At 40.8% G+C, this 25,357-nt stretch overlaps 1 protein-coding gene across 5 annotated transcripts in view; it reads right to left on the bottom strand.

The window, feature by feature from the left end:
- Positions 1-304: 304 nt before the first annotated feature.
- abcc5 (ATP-binding cassette, sub-family C (CFTR/MRP), member 5) overlaps positions 305-25,357 on the bottom strand; it is a 121,544-nt gene continuing 96,491 nt past the window's right edge. For all 5 annotated transcript variants that reach the window (XM_048541923.2, XM_059651123.1, XM_048541924.2 and 2 more), the window contains 2 exons: positions 12,108-12,272; positions 305-1,344 (listed from right to left, as the gene is read on the bottom strand). In XM_048541923.2, the coding sequence (XP_048397880.1) occupies positions 1,243-1,344; positions 12,108-12,272 (267 nt within the window). In that variant the 3' untranslated portion in view covers positions 305-1,242. The remainder of the gene's footprint in view (positions 1,345-12,107; positions 12,273-25,357) is intronic.

The raw sequence follows: 25,357 nt of genomic DNA, 5'->3' as shown, positions 1-25,357 counted from the left end.
GCAAGTAGATTCTGATTGAAAGAGACATCACCAGGAAGTTTGCACCAGTTAATGACTAACAGTTAACTGCCAAGCTTTACTTAAAGTTTAAGTCAGCAGATTGACTCTTACCTTAACCCACAGACATGTCAGGTCATGGAGTGGGAAACCCTACCTTGCAAAAGGAATTCTACCCTGGACCTAGGTATAAACATTTAAGATGAGGTTTCAAAAATATTTCACGTCTTGCAATGTACTTTTCAGTTCTGAACACAAGTTTACACAGTTCATTGTCAGTATTCTCAGATACAAAACCTAGGATAAGTAAAATGTATTAACACAAAATAGTTTATTTATATCTAAAGATTTAACAAGGCAGGTTTGCTTAGTTTGCAAAATCATGCTAAGGCTCTAAGCTGTACAAGGTGACAAATACGTGCAACATTGCCAGAATTGGTAAAACAAGCTTTCTATGGTAACAACAACCATTTTTAAGTGGCCTTCAGGAAGTAGCTTATACTCACAGTGCACATGGACAATAAATGTCAACAGTACATACCATACAGTAAAATAATTTGAACCTGAGGTATATTTTTCCTAGTAACAAAAAACTCCAAAGAACTTAGTACTATACTAGAATCAGAATGATTAAAATAAATCTATTTGGTACTGTTTACCATGACAACATCTACTGCTGTCTGGATTAAACAGTGAATATTATTAATTTGATTTATGAATTGGTGTAATCTTTATTCTATATAAATATAACTTGACATTGACAACTGTCTCACAGTTAAATAGCAAACTCTGATACAGTGTAAAACTGTACAGGAGTAGAATGTAAAAGAAAAGCACAATATAACAGTGCAAAAGTAGAATACAAAATAAAGCACAGCATATACACACTGCAAACATTCTATGTATTGATTTATAGATCTGTGATGTGTGAGACTTAAATTATAAGCATTTGAAACTATCAACATCTAAGGCTCCCTGAACCTTGAGTGCATTTGTAGTTAATAGAATTAGCTCAGCTTTCAATTAAGAAACATAAATTCTTAGAGTATCTAAAATTACTCTGAAGATACACGAATAGTGTAAGCTGTTGTAAAATACTGAGAATATATTGTTTTGCTTCTGATTTACAGCATCTGCAGTTCTTTCAGTTATTATTGTGGTTATGTTGTCCCTGGATGGAGAAATATTGCTAACTTATCATAAGCAGCAAGTAACTTAATTCTGAAGAAAATTCTGTAGACTTTGTTAACCCTTTACGGTGGCTTTATTCTCAGCAGCAGCAAACATTGCACAAAATCTTGAGTTTTCATTGGCGAGAAGAACAGATGGTTCATCAAATTCCATAACCTAAAAGAGGATACAAAAATGTCATTATTGAGCTAGAAAGCAGATTTGACTATCTGTGACAATCAGTTCATTATATTGCTACATTATGCAAAAGATATACAACATTAACAAATAATATTTGAAAATAGTTTAAGGTTCTAAACCATCAGCAAATAAGACCAACACGTGCTAGAACAGCTTACAGACGAACAAGGAACAGGAGTAGGTCATCAGCCTGAGCCTGCTCCAACATTCAATAAGATCATGGCTGATCTGACTGTAGTCTCAAACCACATTGCCACCTACACCTGACAACCTTTCGCCTATCTTGCTTACAAAAGAATCTATCCACCTCTGCTTTCAAAATATTAAAAGCTTCCACTTCTACCACCTTTTCAGGAAGAGATCCAAAGACATCTTATTTCTAAACAATGGCCCCTAATTCTAGATTTTCCTGCAAGAGGAAACATCCCTTGCACATCCACCCTGTCAAAACCCAGGATCTCATATGTTTCATCTCACCTGTGAAATAACTCCACATCCCTCCCCCTCTGAGTCTGAGGCCACAGGCTGGTGCTTTTTCTTGTAGCTCCTCCAGTAGTGCTTTAGCATTGGGTCAGGTTCCTACAACTCTGTCTCTGATACACGCAGCCTGTAATGCACAGTAGCTCGCTCTTGCACCTGGAGCGTCTCGGAAGACATCTATTCTCTTCCTCAGGCAGCAAAGGCATCGAGGCAGTGACATTTGCCAGATCCATCTCAGACTGGAAGGTATCTTCAATGCTTGATGAAGAGGGAGAACCCATGGGTTCCAGAACAGTCAGAAAGGCTTTCAAGGAGCCGTGCACATTTTGCTCCAGCACCATTTCAGAGTTTCTAGCTTTCACATGGTCACATGCTGGTTTAGGACAGTTGCACCTACCCAATTTTGTCCGACACAGGACCTGACCTCACATGGACCATACCTCTTACCTAGGCAAGGTATCCCATGGTTCTTCCACCAAACTGTATCACCTGAAGTAAACTGTCTCTTTCGCTTATTGGAGTCTTGTTTCTGAGACTGGTGTTTTTGATGCCGTTTCATCACCTCCACCCACCCCAACAACTTTATAACTATCCCTGTAGTTGCAGGAGAGGTGGTTCTATAGTCACACAGGATTCAGGATAGTGTGCTATCTAGTGGAGCTGTGAGCTATTTTAGTTAAGCCTGTCATCAAAGTGTAGACTGCTTTTTCTGCCAGACTATTGAATGATGGATATTATGGAGCTGTCCTTATGTGTCGATCAAATTTGACTTTAGGAAATTTCCTGCTGGTAAACAATGGCCCATTATCTGTGACCAACACTTTCAAGAGTCCATGCATTACAGAAGATGCGTGCAGTTCTTCTATTGTCATTCCCATGTTTGAACTCTATGCAAATCCAGCCACTTTGAGTGAGAGTCCACAATGACAAAGAACACTGAGCCCATGAAAGCTCCTGCATAATTGACATGTAACCAAATCCAGGGTTTACCACAACAGATCTGGCAACTCAAGACTGGGCATCCATGAGGAGCTGTGGGCCAGCAACAGCAGCAGAACTGCACTCCAGCACAATCGGTAACCTCATGGTTCAGTGTATCCCCCATGCAACCATTACCATCAGGTCAGGGCATTAACACTAGTTCAGTGAAGAATACGGGAGGGCACAGCGGGCGCAGTACCAAGCAGACCTGAAGAGGAGGTGTCAACTTGGTGAAGCCACCAAACAGGACTACTTGCATACCAAACAGCAAAGCAAGTGATAGACAGAGCTAAGCGATCCCACAACCAGATCAGATCTAAGCTCTACAGTCCTGCCAAATCCGGTTGTGAATGGTGGTAGGCAATTTAACAACTCACTGGAGGAGGAAGATCCATAAATAACCACATCCTCATTGATGGAAGAGCCCAATGCATCAATGCAAAAGATAAGGCTGTAACTTTTGCAGCAATCTTCAACCAGAAGTGCCAAATGGATGAACCATCTCGGCCTCATCCAGTGATCCCCAGCATTACAGATACCAGTCTTCAGCCAACTCGATTCGCTCCATGGGATATCAAGAATAGGTTGAAGACACTAGATACTGCAAAGACTAGAACTGTGCTCTTGAACTTACCAGTCCCCTAGCCAAGCTGTTCCAGTACAGTTACAACACTGACATCTACTTGACAATGTGGAAAATTGCCCAGGTATGTAATGTACATAAAAAGCAGGACAAGTCCAACCTGGCCCATAACTGCCCCATCAGTCTAGTATTAAACATCAGTAAAGTGATGGAAGGTATCATCAATAGCACAATCATGCAACACCTGCTCAACAATAACCTGTTCAATGATGTCCAGTTTGAGTTCCACTAGGGTCACTCAGCTCCTGACCACATTATAGCCTTGGATCAAACATGGACAAGAGAACTGAATTCCAGAGGTGAGGGGATAGTGACATCAAGGCTGCATTTGATCATGTGTGGCATCAAAAGGAGCCCTTGCAAAACTGGAATTAAAGGTATCGGGGGCAAACTCTCCTGTTGTTAGACTCATGCCCGACACATAGGAAGATGGTCATGGTTTTTGGAGGTCAGTCATCTCAGCTCTGGGACATCTCCGCAGGAGCGCCTCCATCTTCAGCTGCTTTATCAATGATCTTCCCTTCATCATGAGTGGGAATGTTTGCCCATGATTGCACAGTGTTCAGCACCATCCGTGAACGCTCAAACGTGAAACAGTCCATGTCTTCATGCAACATGACTTGGACAATATCCAAACTTGGGTTGAGAAGTGGCATGTAACATTTCTGGCACACAATACCAGGTTATTACCATCATCAATAAGAGACAATCTAATGACTGCACCTTGACATTCAACTATGTTACCATCATTGAGTCCCCCATTATCAATGTCTTGGGGACCAGAAACTCAGCTGGACTCACCACACAGACATTGTGGAACAACAGCGGGTCAGAGGCTAGAATGTCTGAGGGGAGTATCTCTCCTCCTGACCTCGCAAACCTGTCCAGCATCTACAAGACACAAGTCAGGAGTGTGATAGAATATTCCCCACTTGCCTGGACGTGGGCAGCCCCAACAACAGTTGAGAAACTTGACCCCATCCAGGACAATGCAGCCCGCTTGATAGGAATTGAAATCAAGCCACTCAGTCTGTCATTGACATCACCCCAAATGAAGATCTCTCCTCCACAACTTCCCACCTCATTCCTGCACAGTCCGCTTCCACGTTCTACCCAAAATCCACGAACAACACATCCATCATTAAAATTTGTTCCTGCTCCACTGAACTTATTTCTTTCAATCTCAACACTTTATTATCCCATCCCCTTTCAGTCTCTTCCCACTTAGATACACAATTCTTTTGACGCTATATGTCAGTTGCATAATTTCCAGTTTTCTGGTCACAGTCATCTCCTCTTCACCATGGATATGAAATTCCTCAACACAACAAACCCCCAACATCAGGGTGGTCTGAAGGCTTTTCACATTGAAAGGTGGCCTGAACAGTTTGCATTCACCATTATTGGCCACTGCGCGGAGCAGCTTCACACTATAAACAATTTCTCCTTTAACATGTCCTAATTCCAAGTCAACTGTTGACTATGAGTGTCCACTTGGGTCCCAGTTATCCCAGTCACTTTTTGAGTATGTGGAACACGCCTTGTTCCAGTCCTACTCAGGCTCCCTTCCACAATTCTTTCTCCGGTATATACATGACATCATTAGTGCTGCTTTTTGTCTTTGTTCTGAATTAGAAAAATTATTCAATATTGATTCCATTTTCCATCCTTCTCTCAACTTCATCTTGTCCATCTCTGACTTTTGTCTTCCGTTCCTTGATTTCTGTTTTCATTTGGCCATCCATCAGTATCCATTACAAACTTAAGAGACTCCAGTAGTTACCTTGCCTACATTTCCCACACTCCACTTTGTGTCAGAACTTCATTCCATTCAATTAATTTCTCCAACTCATTGTTCGATGCTGTCAACTTTCACACAGGCACCTCCAAAATGTTCATTTTTTTAAAAAATCAACTGCGGATTCCTCCATTCTGGTTGAAAAAGACCCTCAGCTGTGTTGACCCATTTCTGCACTTTGTCCTCACCCCTTCTCCTTCCTCCCGGAGCCCTCGTTTACTATTATCATCAACAAATAGTTTATATCCAATCTTGCTTTTACTACTATTAGCATTTCCCTTGTATTTTGCTCTTGGCATCATTACCATCAGTTCCACATGCTCCTGCTTCCCTTTTGTTCACAGCGTGAAAATGATAATTTTTCCGATCCCTCAGTTTTGGAGAAGAGTCAATGGACTGGAAAAATTAATTTTATCTCTCCACAGATGCTGTGAGACATGCTGAGTTCTCCAGCACTCTCTTTTATAACATTCCATTTGTTTTCCTAATTGTTTTGCTGTACCTGCATATTGGCCTTTTGTGATTAATGCACGAGAATACCCAGCACTTTGCAATCTCTCACAATTGAAATAATATGCTCCTTTGAATTCCTACCAGAAAGAATAATTTCACATTTACCCACATTGTAGTCAATTTGGCATATCACTATCACTTTAACCAATCTATAACTTTCTGTGCTCTCCTGATATTCTCTTCACAACTTAAGCCTTCTACCTATCTTAATCAGCAATGTTGGTAACCAGCTCTTATATCCCTTCATTCAAGTCATTTATAACATTATAAATAGTTGAAGCCCCAGCACTAATTCCTGTGACACATCATTTGTTATGTCCTGCCAAGCTGAAAGAGACTCACTTGTACCTACTGTCTGCTTCCTGTTAACCAGCCAATCTTATATCCAAGTCAAACGGCTATTTCCTATACCAAGAACCTTCATTTCTCGCAATAACCTTTGAAATGAATCAACTGCATTCTCAAAATTGAAGTACAATATATCCAAGTTCTCCCACATGTAGGCCATTCAGCCCATCAAGTGGTTAACTTCACCTTCCCTCCTTACCCCATAAAACTTGATTCCCTTAAATGATTGACAAAATAATTGCAGTAAAGAATTCTACAGATTCACAGGACAAGTTACTTCCTAAAAGAACTCCAATAGATTGTTCAAACATGATTTCCCTTTCATAAAACCATGTTGACTCTGGCTGATTACCTTGAACTTATCCAAATGCTTTGCTGTAACTTGTTTAGTAGTATCCAACATTGTTCCTACGGTAAATGTTAAGATAATTGTCTTGTATATTCATGCTTTCTGTCTCTGTCCCACTTTGAATAAATGAGTTATATTTGCTATCATAGAACATAGAACAATATAGCCCAGGACAGGCCCTTCAGCCCTCGATGTTGCGCTGACCTGTGAACTAATCTAAGCCCCTCCCCCTACACTATCCTATCGTTATCCATATGCTTATCCAAGGACTGTTTAAATGCCCCTAATGTGGCTGAGTTAACTACATTGGCAGGCAGGACGTTCCACGCCCTTCGTTAAATTCAATTGAAATTTCCCGGAAAGTTTAGGAAAATTGAAACCAATGCCTCGACCATTCAACTGGCTATTACTTTCATGATGGTAGGATGAAGTCCATCTGGACCTGGGATTTGTCCGCTCACGGTTCTATTAATTTACTCAGTTCCACTTCACTGATGAGATTTTTCTCCTTTCCTTTCTATTTCCAAATTTACAGCAGCATCTGGGATGTTATTTACATTCACTTTAATGAAATCTGATGAAAAATATCTGTTCAATTAATGTGCCATTTCTTTATTTTCCATTATTAATTTTCTTGACTTGCCTTCTGTAGCACTAACATTCACTTTGTTAATTCTCTTCTTCATTAAATGTTTATAGAATTTCTTACCATCTCTGATCTTATATTTCTAGACAGCTTTCTTTTATACTTTAAAACCTTCTTTCAGATTAACCTCTTATTCATTCTTTGTTGTTCTTAACAGTCCAACCAAACTACTGCAGCATCATCTATATTTTCACAATTGTATGCTTTTTAAATTTGTTAACTTGGAATGAGGAGTTCTTGACTGAGAATAATTCTCTCTGTTTGGAATGTATCTATTCCATATATTCTAAAATAAGTCTGTAAATGCCTGCCACTGCATCTCCATTGATCTATCATTCAATCTAATTTGCCAATTTATTTTCTTTTCATTCATTCACTGGATGACAGCATTGCTGGCCACGCAGCATTCATTGCTCAGTACTGATTGCCCAGAAGCAGTTAACAGTCAACCACATTGCTGCGAGTCTGGTGTCACATGTAGGCCAGACCAGGTAAGGATGGCAGTTTTCTTTCTTAAAGGACATTAGTGAACCAGATGGGTTTTTCCTGACAATCGACAATGGATTCCACAGTCAACAAACTCTTAATTCCAGATATTTACTGAATTCAAATTCTACAATATGCCGTGCAGGATTTGAACCTGGGTCCCCAACAATATTATCTGAGTCTCTGGGCTAACAGTCATGTGACAATACCACTAGGCCATCATCTAAATTTACTTCAGATCTATTTTCATGCCCTCAAATTTCCTATTTACATTTTTAGGAATATTCTCAGACTCACTCTTTTCTCTTCAAACTGAATGTAAAATTCAATCATATTATGGCCGCTGGTACCAAAGGGCACCTTCACTATGCGATTATGAATTACCCTTATCTTGCTGCACAATATAAATTCCAGTAAAGCCTGATTGTTTCTTAGAACAGCATACTCTGGAGCCAATCTCAAAAACATTCCATGAGCTCATCATCTAGGCTGCATTTGTGTATCTGACTTATCCAGGCAAAACACAGATGAAAATTTCTCATGATTCCTGTCAGAAAGCCAGTCATATGGCAGTGCATTTCTGACAAACTCCTATTACTTCTGTTTTAAATTTTGCATTGTGTGTTGGTCTCTTACATTTTGAGGATGGAAATATTTGTGGAGCCTCCTCCACTGAGTTGTTAATTATCTACCACCATTCATAACCAGATGTGACAGGATTTCAGAGCTTAAATCTGATCCATTGGTTGTGGAATCGCTTAGTTCTATCACTTGCTGTTTGGCATGCAAGTAGTCCTGTTTAATAGCGTCACCAGGTCGACACCTTGTTTTGGTATGCCTGGTGCTGCTCCTGTTATGCACTCCTGTATTTTCCATTAAACCAGGGATGGTGCCCTGGCTTGATGGTAATGGTTGAGAGGGGATATGCCAGGCCATGAAGTCGCAGATTATGCTGGAGTACAACTCTGTTGCTGTTGTTGGTCCACAAAGCTTCAGGGATGTCCTGTCTTGAGTTGCTAGATCTGGTCAAACTTTGTTCCATTTGGCATGGCAATAGTGCCACACAACACAATGGAAGGTATTCTCAATGTTTAGGTGGGACTTCATCTCTGCAAGCACTGTGCTGTGGTCACTCCTACCAGTATTTTCATCGTGGACAGATGCATTGGCAGCCAGCACAGTGTAAGGATGAGATCAAGTATATTCTTTCCCTCCGAGATAATGGGAACTGCAGATGCTGGAGAATCCAAGATAACAAGGTGTAAAGTTGGATGAACACAGCAGGCCAAGCAGCGTCTTAGGAGCACAAAAGCTGACGTTTCAGGCCTAGACCCCTTCTTGAAACATCAGCTTTTGTGCTCCTAAGATGCTGCTTGGCCTGCAGTATTCTTTCCCTCTTATTGGTTCCTTCATGATCTGCTGCTGACACAGTCTAACAGCTTTGTCCTTTAGGACATGACCAGCTTGATCAGCAGCACCGTTGCCAAGCCACTCTTGGTGATCGTGATCATTGAAATCCCCACCCAATGTACATATTGTGCCCTTGCCACCCTCAGTGCTTCGTCCAAGTGTTGTTCAACATCCTGAAAGTGTGACATATCACCCGTCCTATTACCTTAAATGTATTCTAAGTAATTATTTAATTATATATTGAATTCAAAAATACATTTTATTAATTTGGGCACCAGTTCCTATACAATAATCAACCACTGAAATACAGTATTTCTTCCTAACAGGCAAATGTATCCAAGGGTGTGGAGAGAAATTGTGAACAGCACACTGAGATGGCTAATCAACCGTGATTGCATTAAATGGCAGAACAGGCTTGAAGGATTGAATGACCTACTACAGCTCCTATTTTTTAAATGTTTTCTTTGAATAAATTAAAATCATTTACCAAATACTCACTAAGTAAGTAGCTACCTCTCCTATAGCAGAGGAAGCAAAATTTCCTAGATGCTGAAACAATTAGGAAAAGCAAAAACAAAAATAAATAGACACCTCCTTCCTCTAATTCCCTTAATCACCCAATTGTAAGTGATACTCAAGTGCTATGTCACACTGAGTTGGCTCATTTTAGATATTCCTGAAACAAGGCCTTGCTGACGCAATTACGGAGGAACCCACTTAAAACTGCTTCTTTGATTAATTAATCCTAACTTTTCCACTGGAGACTTTTCAAAACCTTGCTTAAGGATAGCAACTTTCATTTAATTAAAATGCATATTTTAAGTTCTAACTACAAATAAAAATAAATTTGTTCAAGAAGTTTTCAATTCTCTCACCTGAAAACTGCCAACACTCAGTCCAAGGTCAAACCAAGTTAGCTGGCTAGTTTTACATGCTCCTCACACAAAAGCTTAGCTGACCTAGTTACACAGGAAATAGTTTCAACTGCTTCAGAAGGGTACTGCAATTCAATTGTTCCATAAAGCAAGCCTGCTATATGCCCTCTTAAAAGGTGGTGACAGTTTGCGAATAAAAGGTATTGTGGTTCTGACAGTGCATTCCAGTTTGTTTAAAACAAAAAGCAATTTCTTCAAAGGTAAACTAACTCCATTTAACCAGAATCACCCCCACATCTGACGGCTCAGTTAACAAACCTCGACATATTGGCTTTTATTTATTGCCTTATGCACTGTTGCGCGCCATTTCTAAAACCATCCAGACATTTGATAGAACTTTGACACATGGCTAACCTCCTGTGATGTCTAATTTTATGCCAATATTGTCCTGTTCATTTGAATAGCTCACTTCAACAGATTTATAAGATGAAAGTAGGATATTCTGAATCTTATTGCACCACCCCAGCTTGCCAAAGTTGGACATTTAAACTGACATTAAAAATCAAGCAGCTGCTGTTTAACACTCTCATAATATACACAGAACATTACAGCACAGTACAGGCCCTTCGGCCCTCGATGTTGTGCTGATCTGTCATACCGATCTCAAGCCCATCTAACCTACACTATTCCATGTACGTCCATATGTTTATCCAATGACGACTTAAATGTACCTAAAGTTGGCGAATCTACTACCGTTGCAGGCAAAGCGTTCCATTTCCTTACTACTGTCTGAGTAAAGAAACTACCTCTGACATCTGTCCTATATCTTTCACCCCTCAATTTAAAGCTATGCCCCCTCGTGCTCGCAGTCACCATCCTAGGAAAAAGGCTCTTCCTATCCACCCTATCTAACCCTCTGATTATTATATATGTTTCAATTAAGTCACCTCTCAACCTTCTTCTCTGTAATGAAAACAGCCTCAAGTCCCTCAGCCTTTCCTTGTAAGACCTTCCCTCCATACCAGGCAACATCCTAGTAAATCCCTTCTGCACCCTTTCCAAAGCTTCCACATCCTTCTTATAATGCGGTGATCAGAACTGTACGCAATACTCCAAGGGCGACTGCACCAGAGTTTTGTACAGCTTCAACATAACCTCTTGGTTCCGGAATTCAATCCCTCTATTAATAAAAGCTAAAACACTGTATGCCCTCTTAACAGCCCTGTCAACCTGGGTGGCAACTTTCAAGGATCTGTGTACATGGACACTGAGATCTCTCTGCTCATCTACACTGCTAAGAATCTTACCATTAGCCCAGTACTTTGCCTTCCAGTTACTCCTACCAAAGTGCATCACCTCACACTTGTCTGCATTAAACTCCATTTGCCACCTCTCAGCCCAGCTCTGCAGCTTATCTATAATGCTCAGATTTTGAGAAGACCACCAGCTCCAAGCTAAATAAAACAAAGTTCTTTAATTAGCATTCCCTGTACCATTAGATACTCCAAAAATATTATTTAAAAAACGAGACAAAAGGCTGCCTCAACTTCCCAACTGCCTCACAGTGCAGTCGCACAGATACAGGACTGGCATTTAAAGGAAACTGAGAAATAACAGGGTCAAAGAAGGAACTGACAGTGCACTGTTTTTTGTGCCTCACTGAGCAAGTGGCTCTTTGCTTCCACGTTAGTAGATGCTAGACAACTAAACTATGTTCTAATAACATACAGGCTGTGTTCCATGACTAACCCCTGCCTAACAGCAATGTGCTTGGCTCTTGCTTCATCAATTATGGATGGACCAATAAAAAGTAGCGTCACAGATGACACATTTACTTATACACACTGCTGTACAATTTGTGTGTCTCTACATTGAACAGCATCAATTCAGCATGTCTGTGACTGATTTATCTTGAGTGCTGAGCATACTGTACAAAAATGCACTAGAAGGTGCTCACTAACTGTGGAGGTGTTTCCTTCATTCATAATTTTGGAACATTTAAACTCTGAGGTTTAAAAAAAAATCTCTCATCAATTGTTAATAGTTTCCGTGGCAATGAAATAATTGAGCACTTGTTTAATACTAATTAACTCAGGTAGAACTAATTTTTCCTTCAAACACCCTGTTCAGTGTGCAACATTAAACCCCCTCAGCCCCATTTCCCTCATGAATGGATTCTTTCCCGATCAAAGCGTGGAAACATTAGTTACCTGGCCCTGGCTTAGCACCATGATGCGATCGCAACCGAGTACTGTATTCAAACGATGTGCAATGGTCAACATTGTACATTCAGAAAATGATTCCCGGATTGTCTCTTGCACCAGAGAATCAGTCTCTGTATCCATGGCAGCTGTAGCTTCGTCTAACACTAGAATCTGTAACATTCAGAAGCAGAACTTTACATATTGCATATACTAAAGAAATTGTGTAAAACAGTCACTCATCTGGTGAAGCAATCACTGTTTAAACAACTAGAATTTGTAAAGATATTTCAACAAAATCAAACCTCCTAAGGTGCTTTGCTGGAATATTATGAAACAAGTATTGACATACTGCCACGTCAGGAGATTATCATGATCCCAGCTGTTGACAGTCTACTGCACAGGTCAGACAACAGAATGGAATCTGGCTCAACAAATCTTGATTTTTTTTCTGTTTAGTTAGTTAACATGGTAGTTAGTCACTGAAACATACTCATGTGAGACTGCAGATTTTCTTTAATGATGAAACAGAAAATTAATACACAAGAATAACTAATTTTAAAAAAGGCTATCTAAACATAAAAAAACAGGTAAATCTCAAAACATGGAGCAAAACAAAGTTTCAGCCTGTTTTCTGAAACGATCCATTAGAAAGACTCAACCATAAAAAAAATTATACCCTGACTTTAACTCTTTGGGGTTCTTCCTAATTGGCTCCTTCCAAGTCTTCAGCAGGAATGTGCAGGGAATTCATTCTGTCCTTTACAAGTAAGCTAACATATCATTTTCACAAAACTGTGAGTCTAGACGTTCTAATTCTAATAACCTGCAATTTTCTAACCAAACCTGGGGGTCTGCAAGTTTCACAAACATTTCTGCTAAGGTAACTGCTCCCTGAACTGCACTGAACACCTATGAACAAAATGAAATTTGCTTCTAAATTCAAGGCTGGTTTATTCTGAACAGAATGTTTTAGAAAAATTGCTCAAATCATTGAAGTCAAACACAATGACCTTAAATGTTCACCCTTTCCAAGTACATGGAAATCCTGTCCCTCAGGATTCCCCCCAATAAACTGCCCGTCACTGATCTCACGTTCACTGGTCTATAGTTCCCTGGCTTATCCTTATCACTTTTCTTAAATAGTGGCACAACATTAGCCAAATTCCAGTCTTTGGGCACTTCACCTGTGGCTATCAATGATACAAACATCTCAGCATGGGGCCCAGCAATCTCTTCCCTCGCTTCCCACAGACTTGTAAGGTTCACCTAATCAGATCTCATAGATTTATCCACCTTTACGCATTTTGAGACATTCAGCACCTTCTCCTCTGTAATATGGGCATTTTTCAAAATGTCGGTATTTATATCCCCACATCTTCCATAGAAGGATACAGTGTCAGAGTACACTGGGATCTTGATCAGAAGGGGCAATGGGCCAATGAGTGGCAGATGGAGTTTGATTTAGATAAATGTGAAGTGCTGTATTTTGGAAAGGCAAATTAGGGCAGGACTTGTGCACCTAATGATAAGGTCCTGGAGCATGTTGCTGAACAAAAAGATCTTGGAATGCAGGTTCATAATTCCATGAAGTGGAGTCACAGGTAGAAAGGACAGCAAAGGTGGTGTTTGGTATGCTTGCCTTTATTGGTCAGTGCATTGAGGATAACAGTTGAGAGGTCACATTGTGGCTGTACAAGAACACTCATTAGGCCACTTTTGGAATACTGTATGCAATTCTCATCATCCTGCTACAGGAAGCGTGTTTGTGTGAAAGAAAGGGTTCAGAAAAGATTTGAGGATGTTGCCAGGGTTGGAGGGTTTGAGTTATAGGGTGAGACTGAATAGGCCAGGGCTATTTTCCCTGCAGTGCCTGAGGCCTGAGGCCTGGGGATGACCTTACAGAGGTTTATAAAATCACAAGGAACAGGGATAGGATGAATAGGCAAGGTCTTTTCCCCAGGGTTGCCGAATCCAAAACTAGAGGGCAAAGGTTTAAGGTGAGAGGGGAGAGACATAAAAAGGACCTAAGGGACAACACTTTCAAGCAGAGGGTGGTGCATGTATGGAATGAGCTGCTAGAGAAAGTGGTGGAGGTGGGTACAATTACAACATTTAAAGGGCACCTGGATGGGTATATGAATAGGAAGGGTTACAGGGATAGGAGCAAAATTCTGGCAAATGGGAGTAGATTCATTTCAGATGTCTGGTCAGCATGGGCGGGTTGGACCAAAGGGTCTGTTTCTGTGCTGTATATCTCTATGACTTTACCCTGTCAAAAACCTAACAGTATAAATATATTTCCAATAACACCGCGGGGGTCTGAAATCAACTGCTTTTGACAAAATGCTGGATTTAGTCACTATTCCAGAAAGACTCTCTGACCTCATTTTTTTTTCACTTAATCAAGGAGTATCCATGGACTTGTAAAGGGTAAGTCATGGTGAAATTAGTGAGGATTACAGTACTGGACTGAGGAATGTCTATTATTTATATTGAATCTTTTCAGAATCGATTTGGTAACGAGGAACAGTGTGGATCTTGCAGCTGCTCCTGTGATTGTAGGCTTAGTTAAAGATTTTTTTTTAAAAACAGTTTTACAGTTATTATAGTCATTATAGTTTATTAGTATAAGATTTTTCTCCAATTTTGTTTTATTAACATTAAAAAACAAAAAAACCAAACAAAAGAATTGCGCTTTTTTTCCCACACTTTTTTTTTTAAGGATCTACAGTTGAACGGCTGAGAATGTTTTATTCTTATTTCAAAAAACAAAACAAAAGCCTGTGGTATAGAGGGCTTTCTTTTCACATTGCAAAAGTTTGTTTTTGAAAAGCTTTTTTTAAGTTAAAGGAGTTGTGTTTTTGTTCCAGAGAGTCCTACACGTGATCTACTCCGGAGAAGACTTTTTCTTCAAGCAATTTATTGAAGAGGAATCAGTTTTATTCAGCTAATCAGCTAAGTGTTGATTTTATTTATTTAATGTTTATATGTTTGATACATCTATTTTTAATTTTTCAATTTAAACATTTTCGGTAGGTAATGAAAGATAGTTCATTTTATATGTAAGTTATTATTGAAACTTTTTTTTTAAGGTTTAATGCTATTAAGGCCATCCTTAAGAAGTAAGATGGCTACTAGATTTAGTAAAGTTATTACCTAGCAGGATCCGTCAGATAGATGGGTGCATGTCAGGACAGGTAAGAAGGTAGTTTGAAAATCTCCAGTGGCTATTCCTCGATCAAATAGATATTCAGTTTCTGGAACAGTTGAAGGGGATAGTCTCTCCAAGGAAAATGGAAGGGCCAGTCAGTTATTGGACACTTGGAACGATTCTTATGTTAGGCAGCAGTTGACAAGATTTATTAGAATTATTATTTTCGGGGACTCTCCTGTGAGGGACATAGAGCGGCAATTCTGTGGCAGTGAGCGTAAATTTGGGATGGTTTGTTGCTTTCCTGGTGCTAGGATTAAGCCGTTTCTAAACATTTCAAGTATATTGTTAAAGGGGAGATTGAGAAGCCAGAAATTCTGGTACACTTTGGTAGGAATGACATTTTTAGGGAATAGATTAAAGTAGTACAGAGTGAATTTAAGAGGTAAGGTAGAAGATTAAAAAATAAAAACATTGAAGTAGTAATTTCTGGGTTACTCCCGATGCCAAACTCAAAATGAGGGATGGAACAAAAGGTGAAATGAGATAAATCAATGGCTGAAGAGCTGGTGCATTGTTCAGGGATTCAAGTTTTTGGACAATTGAAATGTCTTTTGGGACAGAAAAGACCTGTTCAAAAAGGATTGGTTTAACCCAAACTGGAAAGGGACCAATATCTTAGCAGGGAGATTTGCTTATTCTATTAAGGTAGACTTTATACTGACAGAGAAGGTGAGTAGAGGAATTCTAAGTAGCAGTGTAAATGGGAGGATTGATGGAGTAGGTTCTGAATGTGAGGAGAGCATGTCAATTAGAAAAGAAAGATGAGGGAGTCAGAGTATGTAGTAACTCTGATGAACTAAATTGCATTTATTTCAATGCAAGGGGTCTTAGAGGATATGATTAAGCACATGGGATTGGGATGCCACAGCTATTACAGAAACTTGGCTGAGATATCAACAAGACTGGCAGGTCAATGTTCCCGATTTTAGATGCTCGAGAGAGGATAGAAAAGGAAGCAAGAAAGGAGGGGATGTGGCATTTTGACTAATACATACGTTACTGCTGTAACTAAGGAAGATATTTCTTAAAAATCGTCCAGTGAAAATATATGGGTAGAAATTAGAAACAAGAAAGGAAAGATTACTTTCATGGGATTGTACTATAGGCCCCCCAATAGTAAGACAGAAATTGAGAAACAAATTTGTAGGGAGATCTCAGATATATGTAGGCAAAGTAAGTTTGTAATAATGGGGTATTTTAATTTTCCAAACACTGACTGGGGCTACCGTAGTGTTAAAGGTTTGGGCGGTGAAGAATTTGTCAAATGTGCGAAGAAAATTTTCTGTATTAATGTGTGGATGCACCTACTAGAAAAGGAGCAAAACGAGGCCTTCTTTTGGGCAATAAGGCAGGGCAGGTGACTGAAGTAAAAGTGGGGGATCACGGAGTCTAACATCATAATTCTATTAGTTTCAAAACGGTTATTCTAAAGGATAAACCTTCCATAAAATGTAAAGTTTTCAATTGGAGTAAGGCAAATTTTCATGGTATAATACAAGAGCTTGATTGGGGTAGACTGTTCACAGCTAAGATAATGTCTGACAAGTGGGAGGCTTTCAAGAGTACAATGACGAGAGTTCAGAGGTATTTTGCTCCGGTTAGAGTGAAGGGTAAGGCTGGTAAGATTAAGGAACAATGGATAACAGATTTTATTTAAGATGTAGACAACTTGGTTCAATTGAATCTTAATCAATATAAAGAGTGTAGGGGCATTCTTAAGACAGAAATCAGAAAGGCAAAGAGGGGATTATTAGATAGCATTGGCAGATAAGGATAAGGATAATCCAAACAGATTCTACAAATACAGTAAGAGCAAGAGGTTAACTAGAGAAAGGGTTGGGTCTCTTAAAGACCAAGGAGATCGTCTTTGTGTTGAACTCAAGGGGATGGGAGAAAAATGACTGACTATCTTGCATCAGGTTTTACTGTGGAGAAAGAAATAGAATCGACAGAAGGCAGCCAAATAAATTTGATGTTTTAAAAGCAGTTCAGGAAGTCTTAGAAAATATGAAGGTGGCTAAATCTCCCAAACCTGATCTGATGTATCCCAGAATGCCGTGGGAAGTAAGGATGGAAATTGCAGGGCGCCTTGCAGAAATATTTGCATCATCTGTAACTACAGCTGAGGTGCCTGATGACTGCACGGTGGCTAATGTTGTACTTTTGTTTAAGAAAAGTTGTAAGGAGAAACCAAAAAACCGTAGACCTGACAGTCTGACTTTGGTTGTGGGCAAATTGTCCGAGGTGATTATAAAAGATAGCATTTATGGACATTTAGAGGGGCAAAAATTGATTAGGGATAGTCGACATGGTTTTTCTAAGGAAAATCATGTCTCACAAAATTGATTGCGTTTTTAGAGGAAGTCACCGAAAAGATTGATGATGGCAGAGCAGTAGATATTGTTTATTTGGATTTTAGTGAAGCCTTTGACAAGGTTCCACTTGGTAGACGAATCAGTAAAGGTAGATCACATTGGAATCAGGATGAGTTTGCCAACTGGATACATAATTGGCTTAACAGCAGGAGACAGACACTAATAGTGGAGGGTTGTTTTTCAGACTGGAGGCCAGTGACTGACGGTGTTCCACAGGGATTGGTTCTGGATCCTCTTTCATTTGTCATTTTAATAAATGATTTGGATGAGCATATGGATGGCATGGTTAGTAAGTTTGAGGATGACACCAAAATTGGTGGTATTGTAGACAGTAAAAAAAATTTTCAAAGATTACAAAGGGATCTTGATCAAATGGATCAGTGTGCAGAAAAATAGCAGATGGAGTTCAGTCTGAATAAATGAGAGGTATTGTACTTTGGTACAACAAGCAAGAGTAGGGCTTATATAATTAATGGTAGGGCCTTGGGTGGTGTTGTAGAACAGAGAAACCTCGGGGTGCAGGTACATTATTCTTTAAAGTTTGCATTACATAGTTAAAAAGGCATTTGGGACACTTGCCATCATTGCTGAGTGCTTTGAGTATAGGAGTTGGGACGTTATGTGGAGGTTGTACAGGACAGTAGTGAGGCCTCTTCTGGAATACTGTGTCCAGTTCTGATCACCCAGTCATAGCAAGGATACAATCAAGATGGAGAGGGTTCAGAAGAGATTTACCAGGATGTTGTCAGGTATGGGAGGCTTGAATTAGAAGGAAAGGCTGTATAGGCTGGAGCTTTTTTCACTGGAGTGTAGGAGGTTAAGAGGTGACCTGATAGAAGTTTATAAAATAACGAGAGGGAGAGATAGAGTTGATTGTAGTTGTCTTTTCCCTAAGATGGGGAATTTCAAGACTCGGGGCACATTTTTAAGGTGAGAGGAGAGAGATTTATAAAAAGATATGAGGCATTTTTTTTTACACAGAGGGTCGTTCATATGTGGAATGAACTTCCTGAGGAAGTGTTGGATGCAAATATAATTACAACATTTAAAAATATTTGGATGGATACATGAATAGAAAAGGTTTGAAGGAATATAGGCCAAGAGAAGGCATGACTAGTATAGGTTAGGATTATGTTCAGCATGGATTGGGTGGACCAAACTGTCTGTTTCCGTGCTGTATGACTCTATAGCGCCGTTTATTCATTCACAGATTATGGGGATTGCTGGCTATTTTTGTCATTTATACAAATGATCTGGATGTGAATATAGAAGGTATGGTTAGTAAATTTGCAGATGACACCAAAATAGGTGGTGCAGTGGACAATGAAGAAAATAATCTCAGAGTACAATGGGACCTTGATCAGATAGGCCAATAGGCTGAGTATAGGTAGATAGAGTTTAATTTAGACAATTCTGACATATAGAACATAGAACATAACAGCACAGTACAGGCCCTTCGGCCCTCGATGTTGTGCCGACCTGTCATACCGATCTCAAGTCCATCTAACCTACACTTTTCCATGTACGTCCATATGCTTGTTCAATGATGACTTAAATGTACCTAAAGTTGGCTAATCTACAACCGTTGCAGGCAAAGCGTTCCATTCCCTTACTACTCTCTGAGTAAAGAAACTGCCTCTGACATCTGTCCTATATCTTTCACCCCTCAATTTAAAGCTATGCCCCCTCGTGCTCACCGTCACCATCCTAGGAAAAAGGCTCTCCCTATCCACCCTATCTAACCCTCTGATTATTTTAATTTGCATTTTGGTAAGGCAAACCAGGCCTGGATATAGATTTAATGATCGGGCCCTGGGGAGTGTAGCTTAACAAAGCGACCTAGGGGTGTAGATGCATAATTCCTTTAAGGTGAAGTCGCAGGTAGACACAGTGGTGAAGAAGCCATTTGGCACACTTGCTTTCTTTGGTCAGGACACTGAGTGTAGTAGTTGGGATGTCATGTTGCGCCTGTACAGAACATTGATGAGATCACTTGTAATAGCCTCTCTGCATAGAGTTCTGGTTACCCTTCTATATACCTTTCTATAAACTTGAGACAGTGCAGAAGAGCCAGTTGAGAAGATTTGTAGCTCAGGTTGAGGTTCTGGATGTGAGTTTGCTCGCTGAGCTGGAAGGTTCATTTTCAGACGTTTCGTCACCATTCTAGGTATCATCAGTGAGCCTCCGACAAAGCGCTGGTGTTATGTCCCGCTTTCTATTTATCTGGTTGGGTTTCCTTGGGTTGGTGATGTCATTTCCTGCATTGGTGATGTCATTTCCTGTTCTTTTTCTCAGGGGATGGTAGATTGGCTCCAAATCAATGTGTTTGTTGATGGAGTTCCAGTTGGAATGCCATGCTTCTAGGAATTCTTGTGCATGTCTCTGTTTGGCTTGTCCTAGGATGGATGTGTTGTCCCAATCAAAGTGGTGTCCTTCCTTATCTGTATGTAAGGATACGAGTGATAGTGGGTCATGTCGTTTTGTGGCTAGTTGATGTTCATGAACATCACTCATGTTTTTACATACAGATAAGGAAGGACACCACTTTGATTGGGACAACACATCCATCCTAGGACAAGCCAAACAGAGACATGCACGAGAATTCCTAGAAGCATGGCATTCCAACTGGAACTCCATCAACAAACACATTGATTTGGAGCCAATCTACCATCCCCTGAGAAAAAGAACAGGAAATGACATCACCAATGCAGGAAATGACATCACCAACCCAAGGAAACCCAACCAGATAAATAGAAAGCGGGACATAACACCAGCGCTTCGTCGGAGACTCACTGATGATGTTACCTAGAATGATGATGAAACATCTGAAAATGAACCTTCTAGCTCAACGAGCAAACTCACATCCAGAACAGTGCAGAAGAGATTCAAAAGAATGTTGCTGGTACTGGCGGGGAGGGGATTCAGTTGTACGGAGAGGCTGCAAAGACTGGGGCTTTCTTCCATGGACTGTCAGAGGCTGAAAGGTAACTTTCAAGAGGGTTATAAAATCATGAGAGGCATGTTAGGGTGAATAGCCAATGACTCTTTCCTAGGGAGGGAGAGTCCAAAACAAAACGGCATAGGTTCAAGGTGAGAGTGGGAAACAAGGGCCTGAGGAATAACTTTTTCATGCAGAAGGTGGTGCATGTATGGAAATGACCTGCCAGAGGAAGTGGTGGACGTGATTATAACTGCAACATCTGAATGGGCATATGAATAAGAAGGGATTAGAGGGATATGGGTCAATTGCTGGCAAATGGGACTAGGTCAGAATGGGATGTCAGTTGGCATGGACGAATTGGGCTGAAAGGTTTGTTTCCATGCTGTATAACTCGATGACAGCAATTACTGTCCATCCCCAATTACTTTTGAAAAGGTGGTATTGAACTGCCTTTTTGAATTGCTAGGGCTCTTGAAGTATAGGTAACCCATAGTGCTATTAGGTAGAAGCGAAGCTCATAGAATTGAAGGCAAATTATTTACCTGATTAGAGAATTACTTGAGTGGAAGGAGACAGAGTAGAAATAATAAACAGGTACTTTCCGTGGCCGGATATGAAAGGTGATGTGACAAGGATCTGTACTGGGCCTTAATCTTCTTCTAAATATAGCCAGCATTTATTACTCCATCTCTATCTGCCCAGTAGAAGGTAGTGGTGAGCTGCTGGCTTCAACAGCCACAATCTGTGGCATGTAGGGAAACCGCAGTGCTGTTTTATGTTCTAAGATTTTGACTCAGTGATATAGGAGAAATGGCAAAATAGCTCTAAGTAGAATGGTGTGAGGTTAGGACAGGAACTTGCAGGTTCTGGTATTCCCAAATATTTGCTGCCTTTGTCTTTGAAGTTTTGGAAGGATGTCAGAAGGGTCTTGATGAGCTATGTAGTGCATCTTGTAGATAGTACATTTTGCTGCCTCTGTTTGTTGGTGGTGCAAGTTGCATGAATATAGTAAATGTCTAAGGTGCTGGTTGCTTTGTCCTGGATGATGCCAAGTTATGCTATGTTGTTCAACATGCACTCATTCTGACAAGTAGAGAGTACTCCATTCACAATTCTGACTTGTGCCTTTCAGAAAATGGATAGGCACAAGAGATGTAGAAGGTTAAATTACTCAAGGCAGAATTCCTCATCTCTCATTGTTTTGCAACTACAGTAAATATAAATGGTGGATCCAGTTAGTTTCTGGTTGATGGTAGCCCACTGGATGTTGACAGTGTGGGAATTCCGTAATAATGTCACTGAACATCAAGGGGCAATGGTTAAATTCTCTCTTGTTGGAGATGGTCATTACCTGGCACTTGTGTGTGTAAATATTATTTGCCAATTGTCAGACCAAGTCAAACCAAGTTTCACTACATTTGGATATGCACTGCTGTAGAATGTGAGGAATTGCCAGTTGTGCTGAATGTATTGCAATCATCAGTGAAGATCCTCATTTCCGACCTTATGATGGAGGGAACATCATTGTAAAAGCAGTAGAAAATGGTTGGGCCGAGGACACTACCCTGAGGAACTCTCGTGTCCTGGGTTCACGTTCACCTGCTCCAGGGGTATTTTACAACATGTCTGAGCAGACTGATTAAAAAACAAACGACTCTGAGGAACTCCTGTAGTTATAATCTGTGACTGAGATGGTGACTCCCAACAATCAAAGGGTCTGTTTTCGTGCCGTATATCTCTCTGACTCTATCTTCCTTTGTGCTTGGTATGACTCCAAATATTGGAGAGTATTAGGGTTAAGGCTAATTGTCAACTGTGATTTAGCACCCAGCTACAGCACCTGGGAGACTGTGTTAGGGGGCTGGAGCTGGATACACTCAGGATCAACTAAGATGCTGAGCGCATCACGGATACGAGTTTTAGTGAGGCGGTCACACCTAAGGTGCAGACAGAGAGTAGCTGGGTGACCACCAGGAAAGGCAAAGGGAATAGGGAGACAATGCAGGAATCCTCTGTGACCATTTTGTTCAATAACAAGTATACAGTTTTGGACATTGTTGATGGGGATGACCATTCAGGGGAAAGCAGCAGTTGCCAGGTCAGTGACACTAGAACTGGCTCTGGGACACAGCAGGAAAGGGTAATGGTAAACAGAACCTTAGGTGATAGGAGACTCAATAGTTAGGGGGACAGACAGGAGATTCTGTGGCTGCAGACAGAATCCAGGATGGTGTGTTGTTTCTCAGGTGCCAGGGTCCAGGATGTTTCAGAGCGGCTGCAGAATGTTGTCAATGGGGAGGATAAGCAGCCAGAAGTCATTGTGCACGTTGACGCAAATAATGTAGGTAGAAATAGGGATGAGATTCTGTGGAATGATTGTAAAGATAAAGAGATCAGGACTTTGATGGTGGTAATCTCTGGATTACTTCCAGTGCCATGTGCTAGTGAGGTTAACACAAATCATAGAACATGGAACATAGAACAGTACAGACCCTTCGGCCCATGATGTTGTGCCGACATTTTATCCTAAGATCAAACTACCCCGCATACTCTACATTATACTATCAACCATGTGCCTATCCAAGAGTCAGTTATAAGTCTCTGAAGTGTCTGGCCCCACTACCACTACCAGCAGCGCATTACACACGCCCTGTGAAGAGTGCTAAGAACAGGACGACATGGCAGATGAATGTGTGGCTAAAGAATTGGTGCAGGGAGCAGGGATGCAGATTCCTGGATCATTGGGATCTTTTCTGGGACAGAGGTGATCTGTTCAAGAGGGACGGGTTTCAACTGAACTGGAGAGTTTGCTGGTGCTGCAAGGGAGGGTTTAAACTAGTTTGGCGGGGGGGTGAGATAATCAACAGCAGGGAGGCAAGTGCAAGACTGGAAGGAGATACAAGTAATCAGAAATAGTAAGTTGAAGAGACAGGTTATTCTGGAACAGGACAGGTGTGAGGAATGCCTTTTGGATTACACTGCATCTATTTCAATGCAAGAGGGCTGACAGGTAAGGCCAATGAACTCAGGTCGTGGATAGTTATGAGGGGCTGGGATATTCTAGCCTTCACAGAAACATTGCCAAGGGAGGGTCAGGACTGTCAGCTTAATGTGCCTGGGTACAGGTGCTTTAGGTGGGACAGAGGTGGAAGAAAGCGGGGAGGTAGAGTTGGATTTTGCTTAAGGAGAGTATCACAGCAGTAGTCAGAGATAAAATAACCAACAGATCACCCAGTGAGGCTTTGTGGGTAGAGATAAGAAATAAGAAGGGGATGGTTATTGGGGTTGTACTATAGCCCCCAAATAGTCAATGGGAATTGGAGGAACAGATATGCAGGGAGATTGCGGAGACTTGCAGGAGAAGTAGGGTTGTCTTAGTGGGGATTTTAATTTTCCTAACATAGACTGGGGCTGCCACAGTGTTAAGGGCTTAGATGAGGTGGAATTTGTTAAATGTGTTTAGGAAAGTTTCCTTAAGCAAGATACAGAGGATCCTACGTGGGGAGGGGCAAAAATCCACCTCCTCTTGGGAAACAGTGCAGGACAATACTGAGGTGACAGTGGGGGAGCAGTTTGGGATCAGTGACCACAATTCTATTAATTTTAAAATAGTTTTGGAGAAGGACAAAATTGGTCCACAGGTTCAAGTCCTAAACTGGGGCAAGGCAAAGTTTTATGGAATTAGAAAGGAGCTTGCAGGGGTTGATTGGAGTAGTTTGTTTGCAGGCAAATGGACCTCTGGCAAGTGGAAGGCCTTTAAAATTGTGATAGTTAATGTTTAAGTCCATACGTTCCTGTGAGGGTGAAGGGCATGGTTGGCAGGAGGAGGGAACCCTGCGTGACAAGAGATATTGAGGCTTTAATCAGAAAGGGAGGCAGGGCTCAGGAACAGGCAGCTGGAATCAAGGGAATCCCTGGAGGTAGACAGGGGATACAGGAGTTTACTGAAGAAGGAAATCAGGAGAGCGAAAAGGGGACAGAAGATAGCTTTGAATGAGAAGATTAGGGTATATCTGAAGAGATTCTTTATGTACGTTTAAAGGAAAAATAATAGCTAGAGAGAGAATAAGACCCCCTCAAAGGCGAAAGTAGACATGTACGTGTGGAACCACAGGAGATGGGTAAGGTCCTTTCACCATGGAGAAAGACAATGAAGACTTGAGGACTTTGGGAAGTCAGTGGCAATACCTTGGGAAAATCCATATCTCAGTAGAGGTGGTGTTGGAAGTACTAGAATGTATGAAGGTGGATATATCTCCTGGTCCTAATCAGATATATCCAAGAACCCCGCAAGAGGCTGGACAAGAAACTGCAGGTGTGTAGGCTGTATTTGCATCATCATTAGCCACGGTGAGGTCCTGGAAGATTGGAGAGTAGTGAATATTATGACCTTATTCAAGAAGGACTGCAAAAATAAACCTGGGAATTATAGACCAGTAAGCTTCACATCTGTAGTAGGTAAATTACTTGAGAAGATTCTGAGGGATAAGATATACATGCATTTAGAAAGACAGGATTTGATTAGAAGCAGTTATCATGGCTTCGTGCGTGGGAGATCATGCCTCACAAATTTGTTAGAGTTCTTTGATGAAGTGACCAGGAAGGTTGATAGGACAGAGCAGGAGACGTAGTCTATATGGATTTCACTAAGGCCTTTGATAATGTTTCACATGTAGGCTGCTCTGGAAGGTTAGATCACATGGAATCCAGGGAGAGTAGCAAATTG

Source organism: Stegostoma tigrinum, chromosome 14 (assembly GCF_030684315.1).
Source record: "Stegostoma tigrinum isolate sSteTig4 chromosome 14, sSteTig4.hap1, whole genome shotgun sequence".
Lineage (NCBI taxonomy): Eukaryota > Metazoa > Chordata > Chondrichthyes > Orectolobiformes > Stegostomatidae > Stegostoma > Stegostoma tigrinum.
The sequence above is the reverse complement of the archived record's forward strand: the minus strand, read 5'-3'. Positions and strand labels throughout refer to the sequence as shown.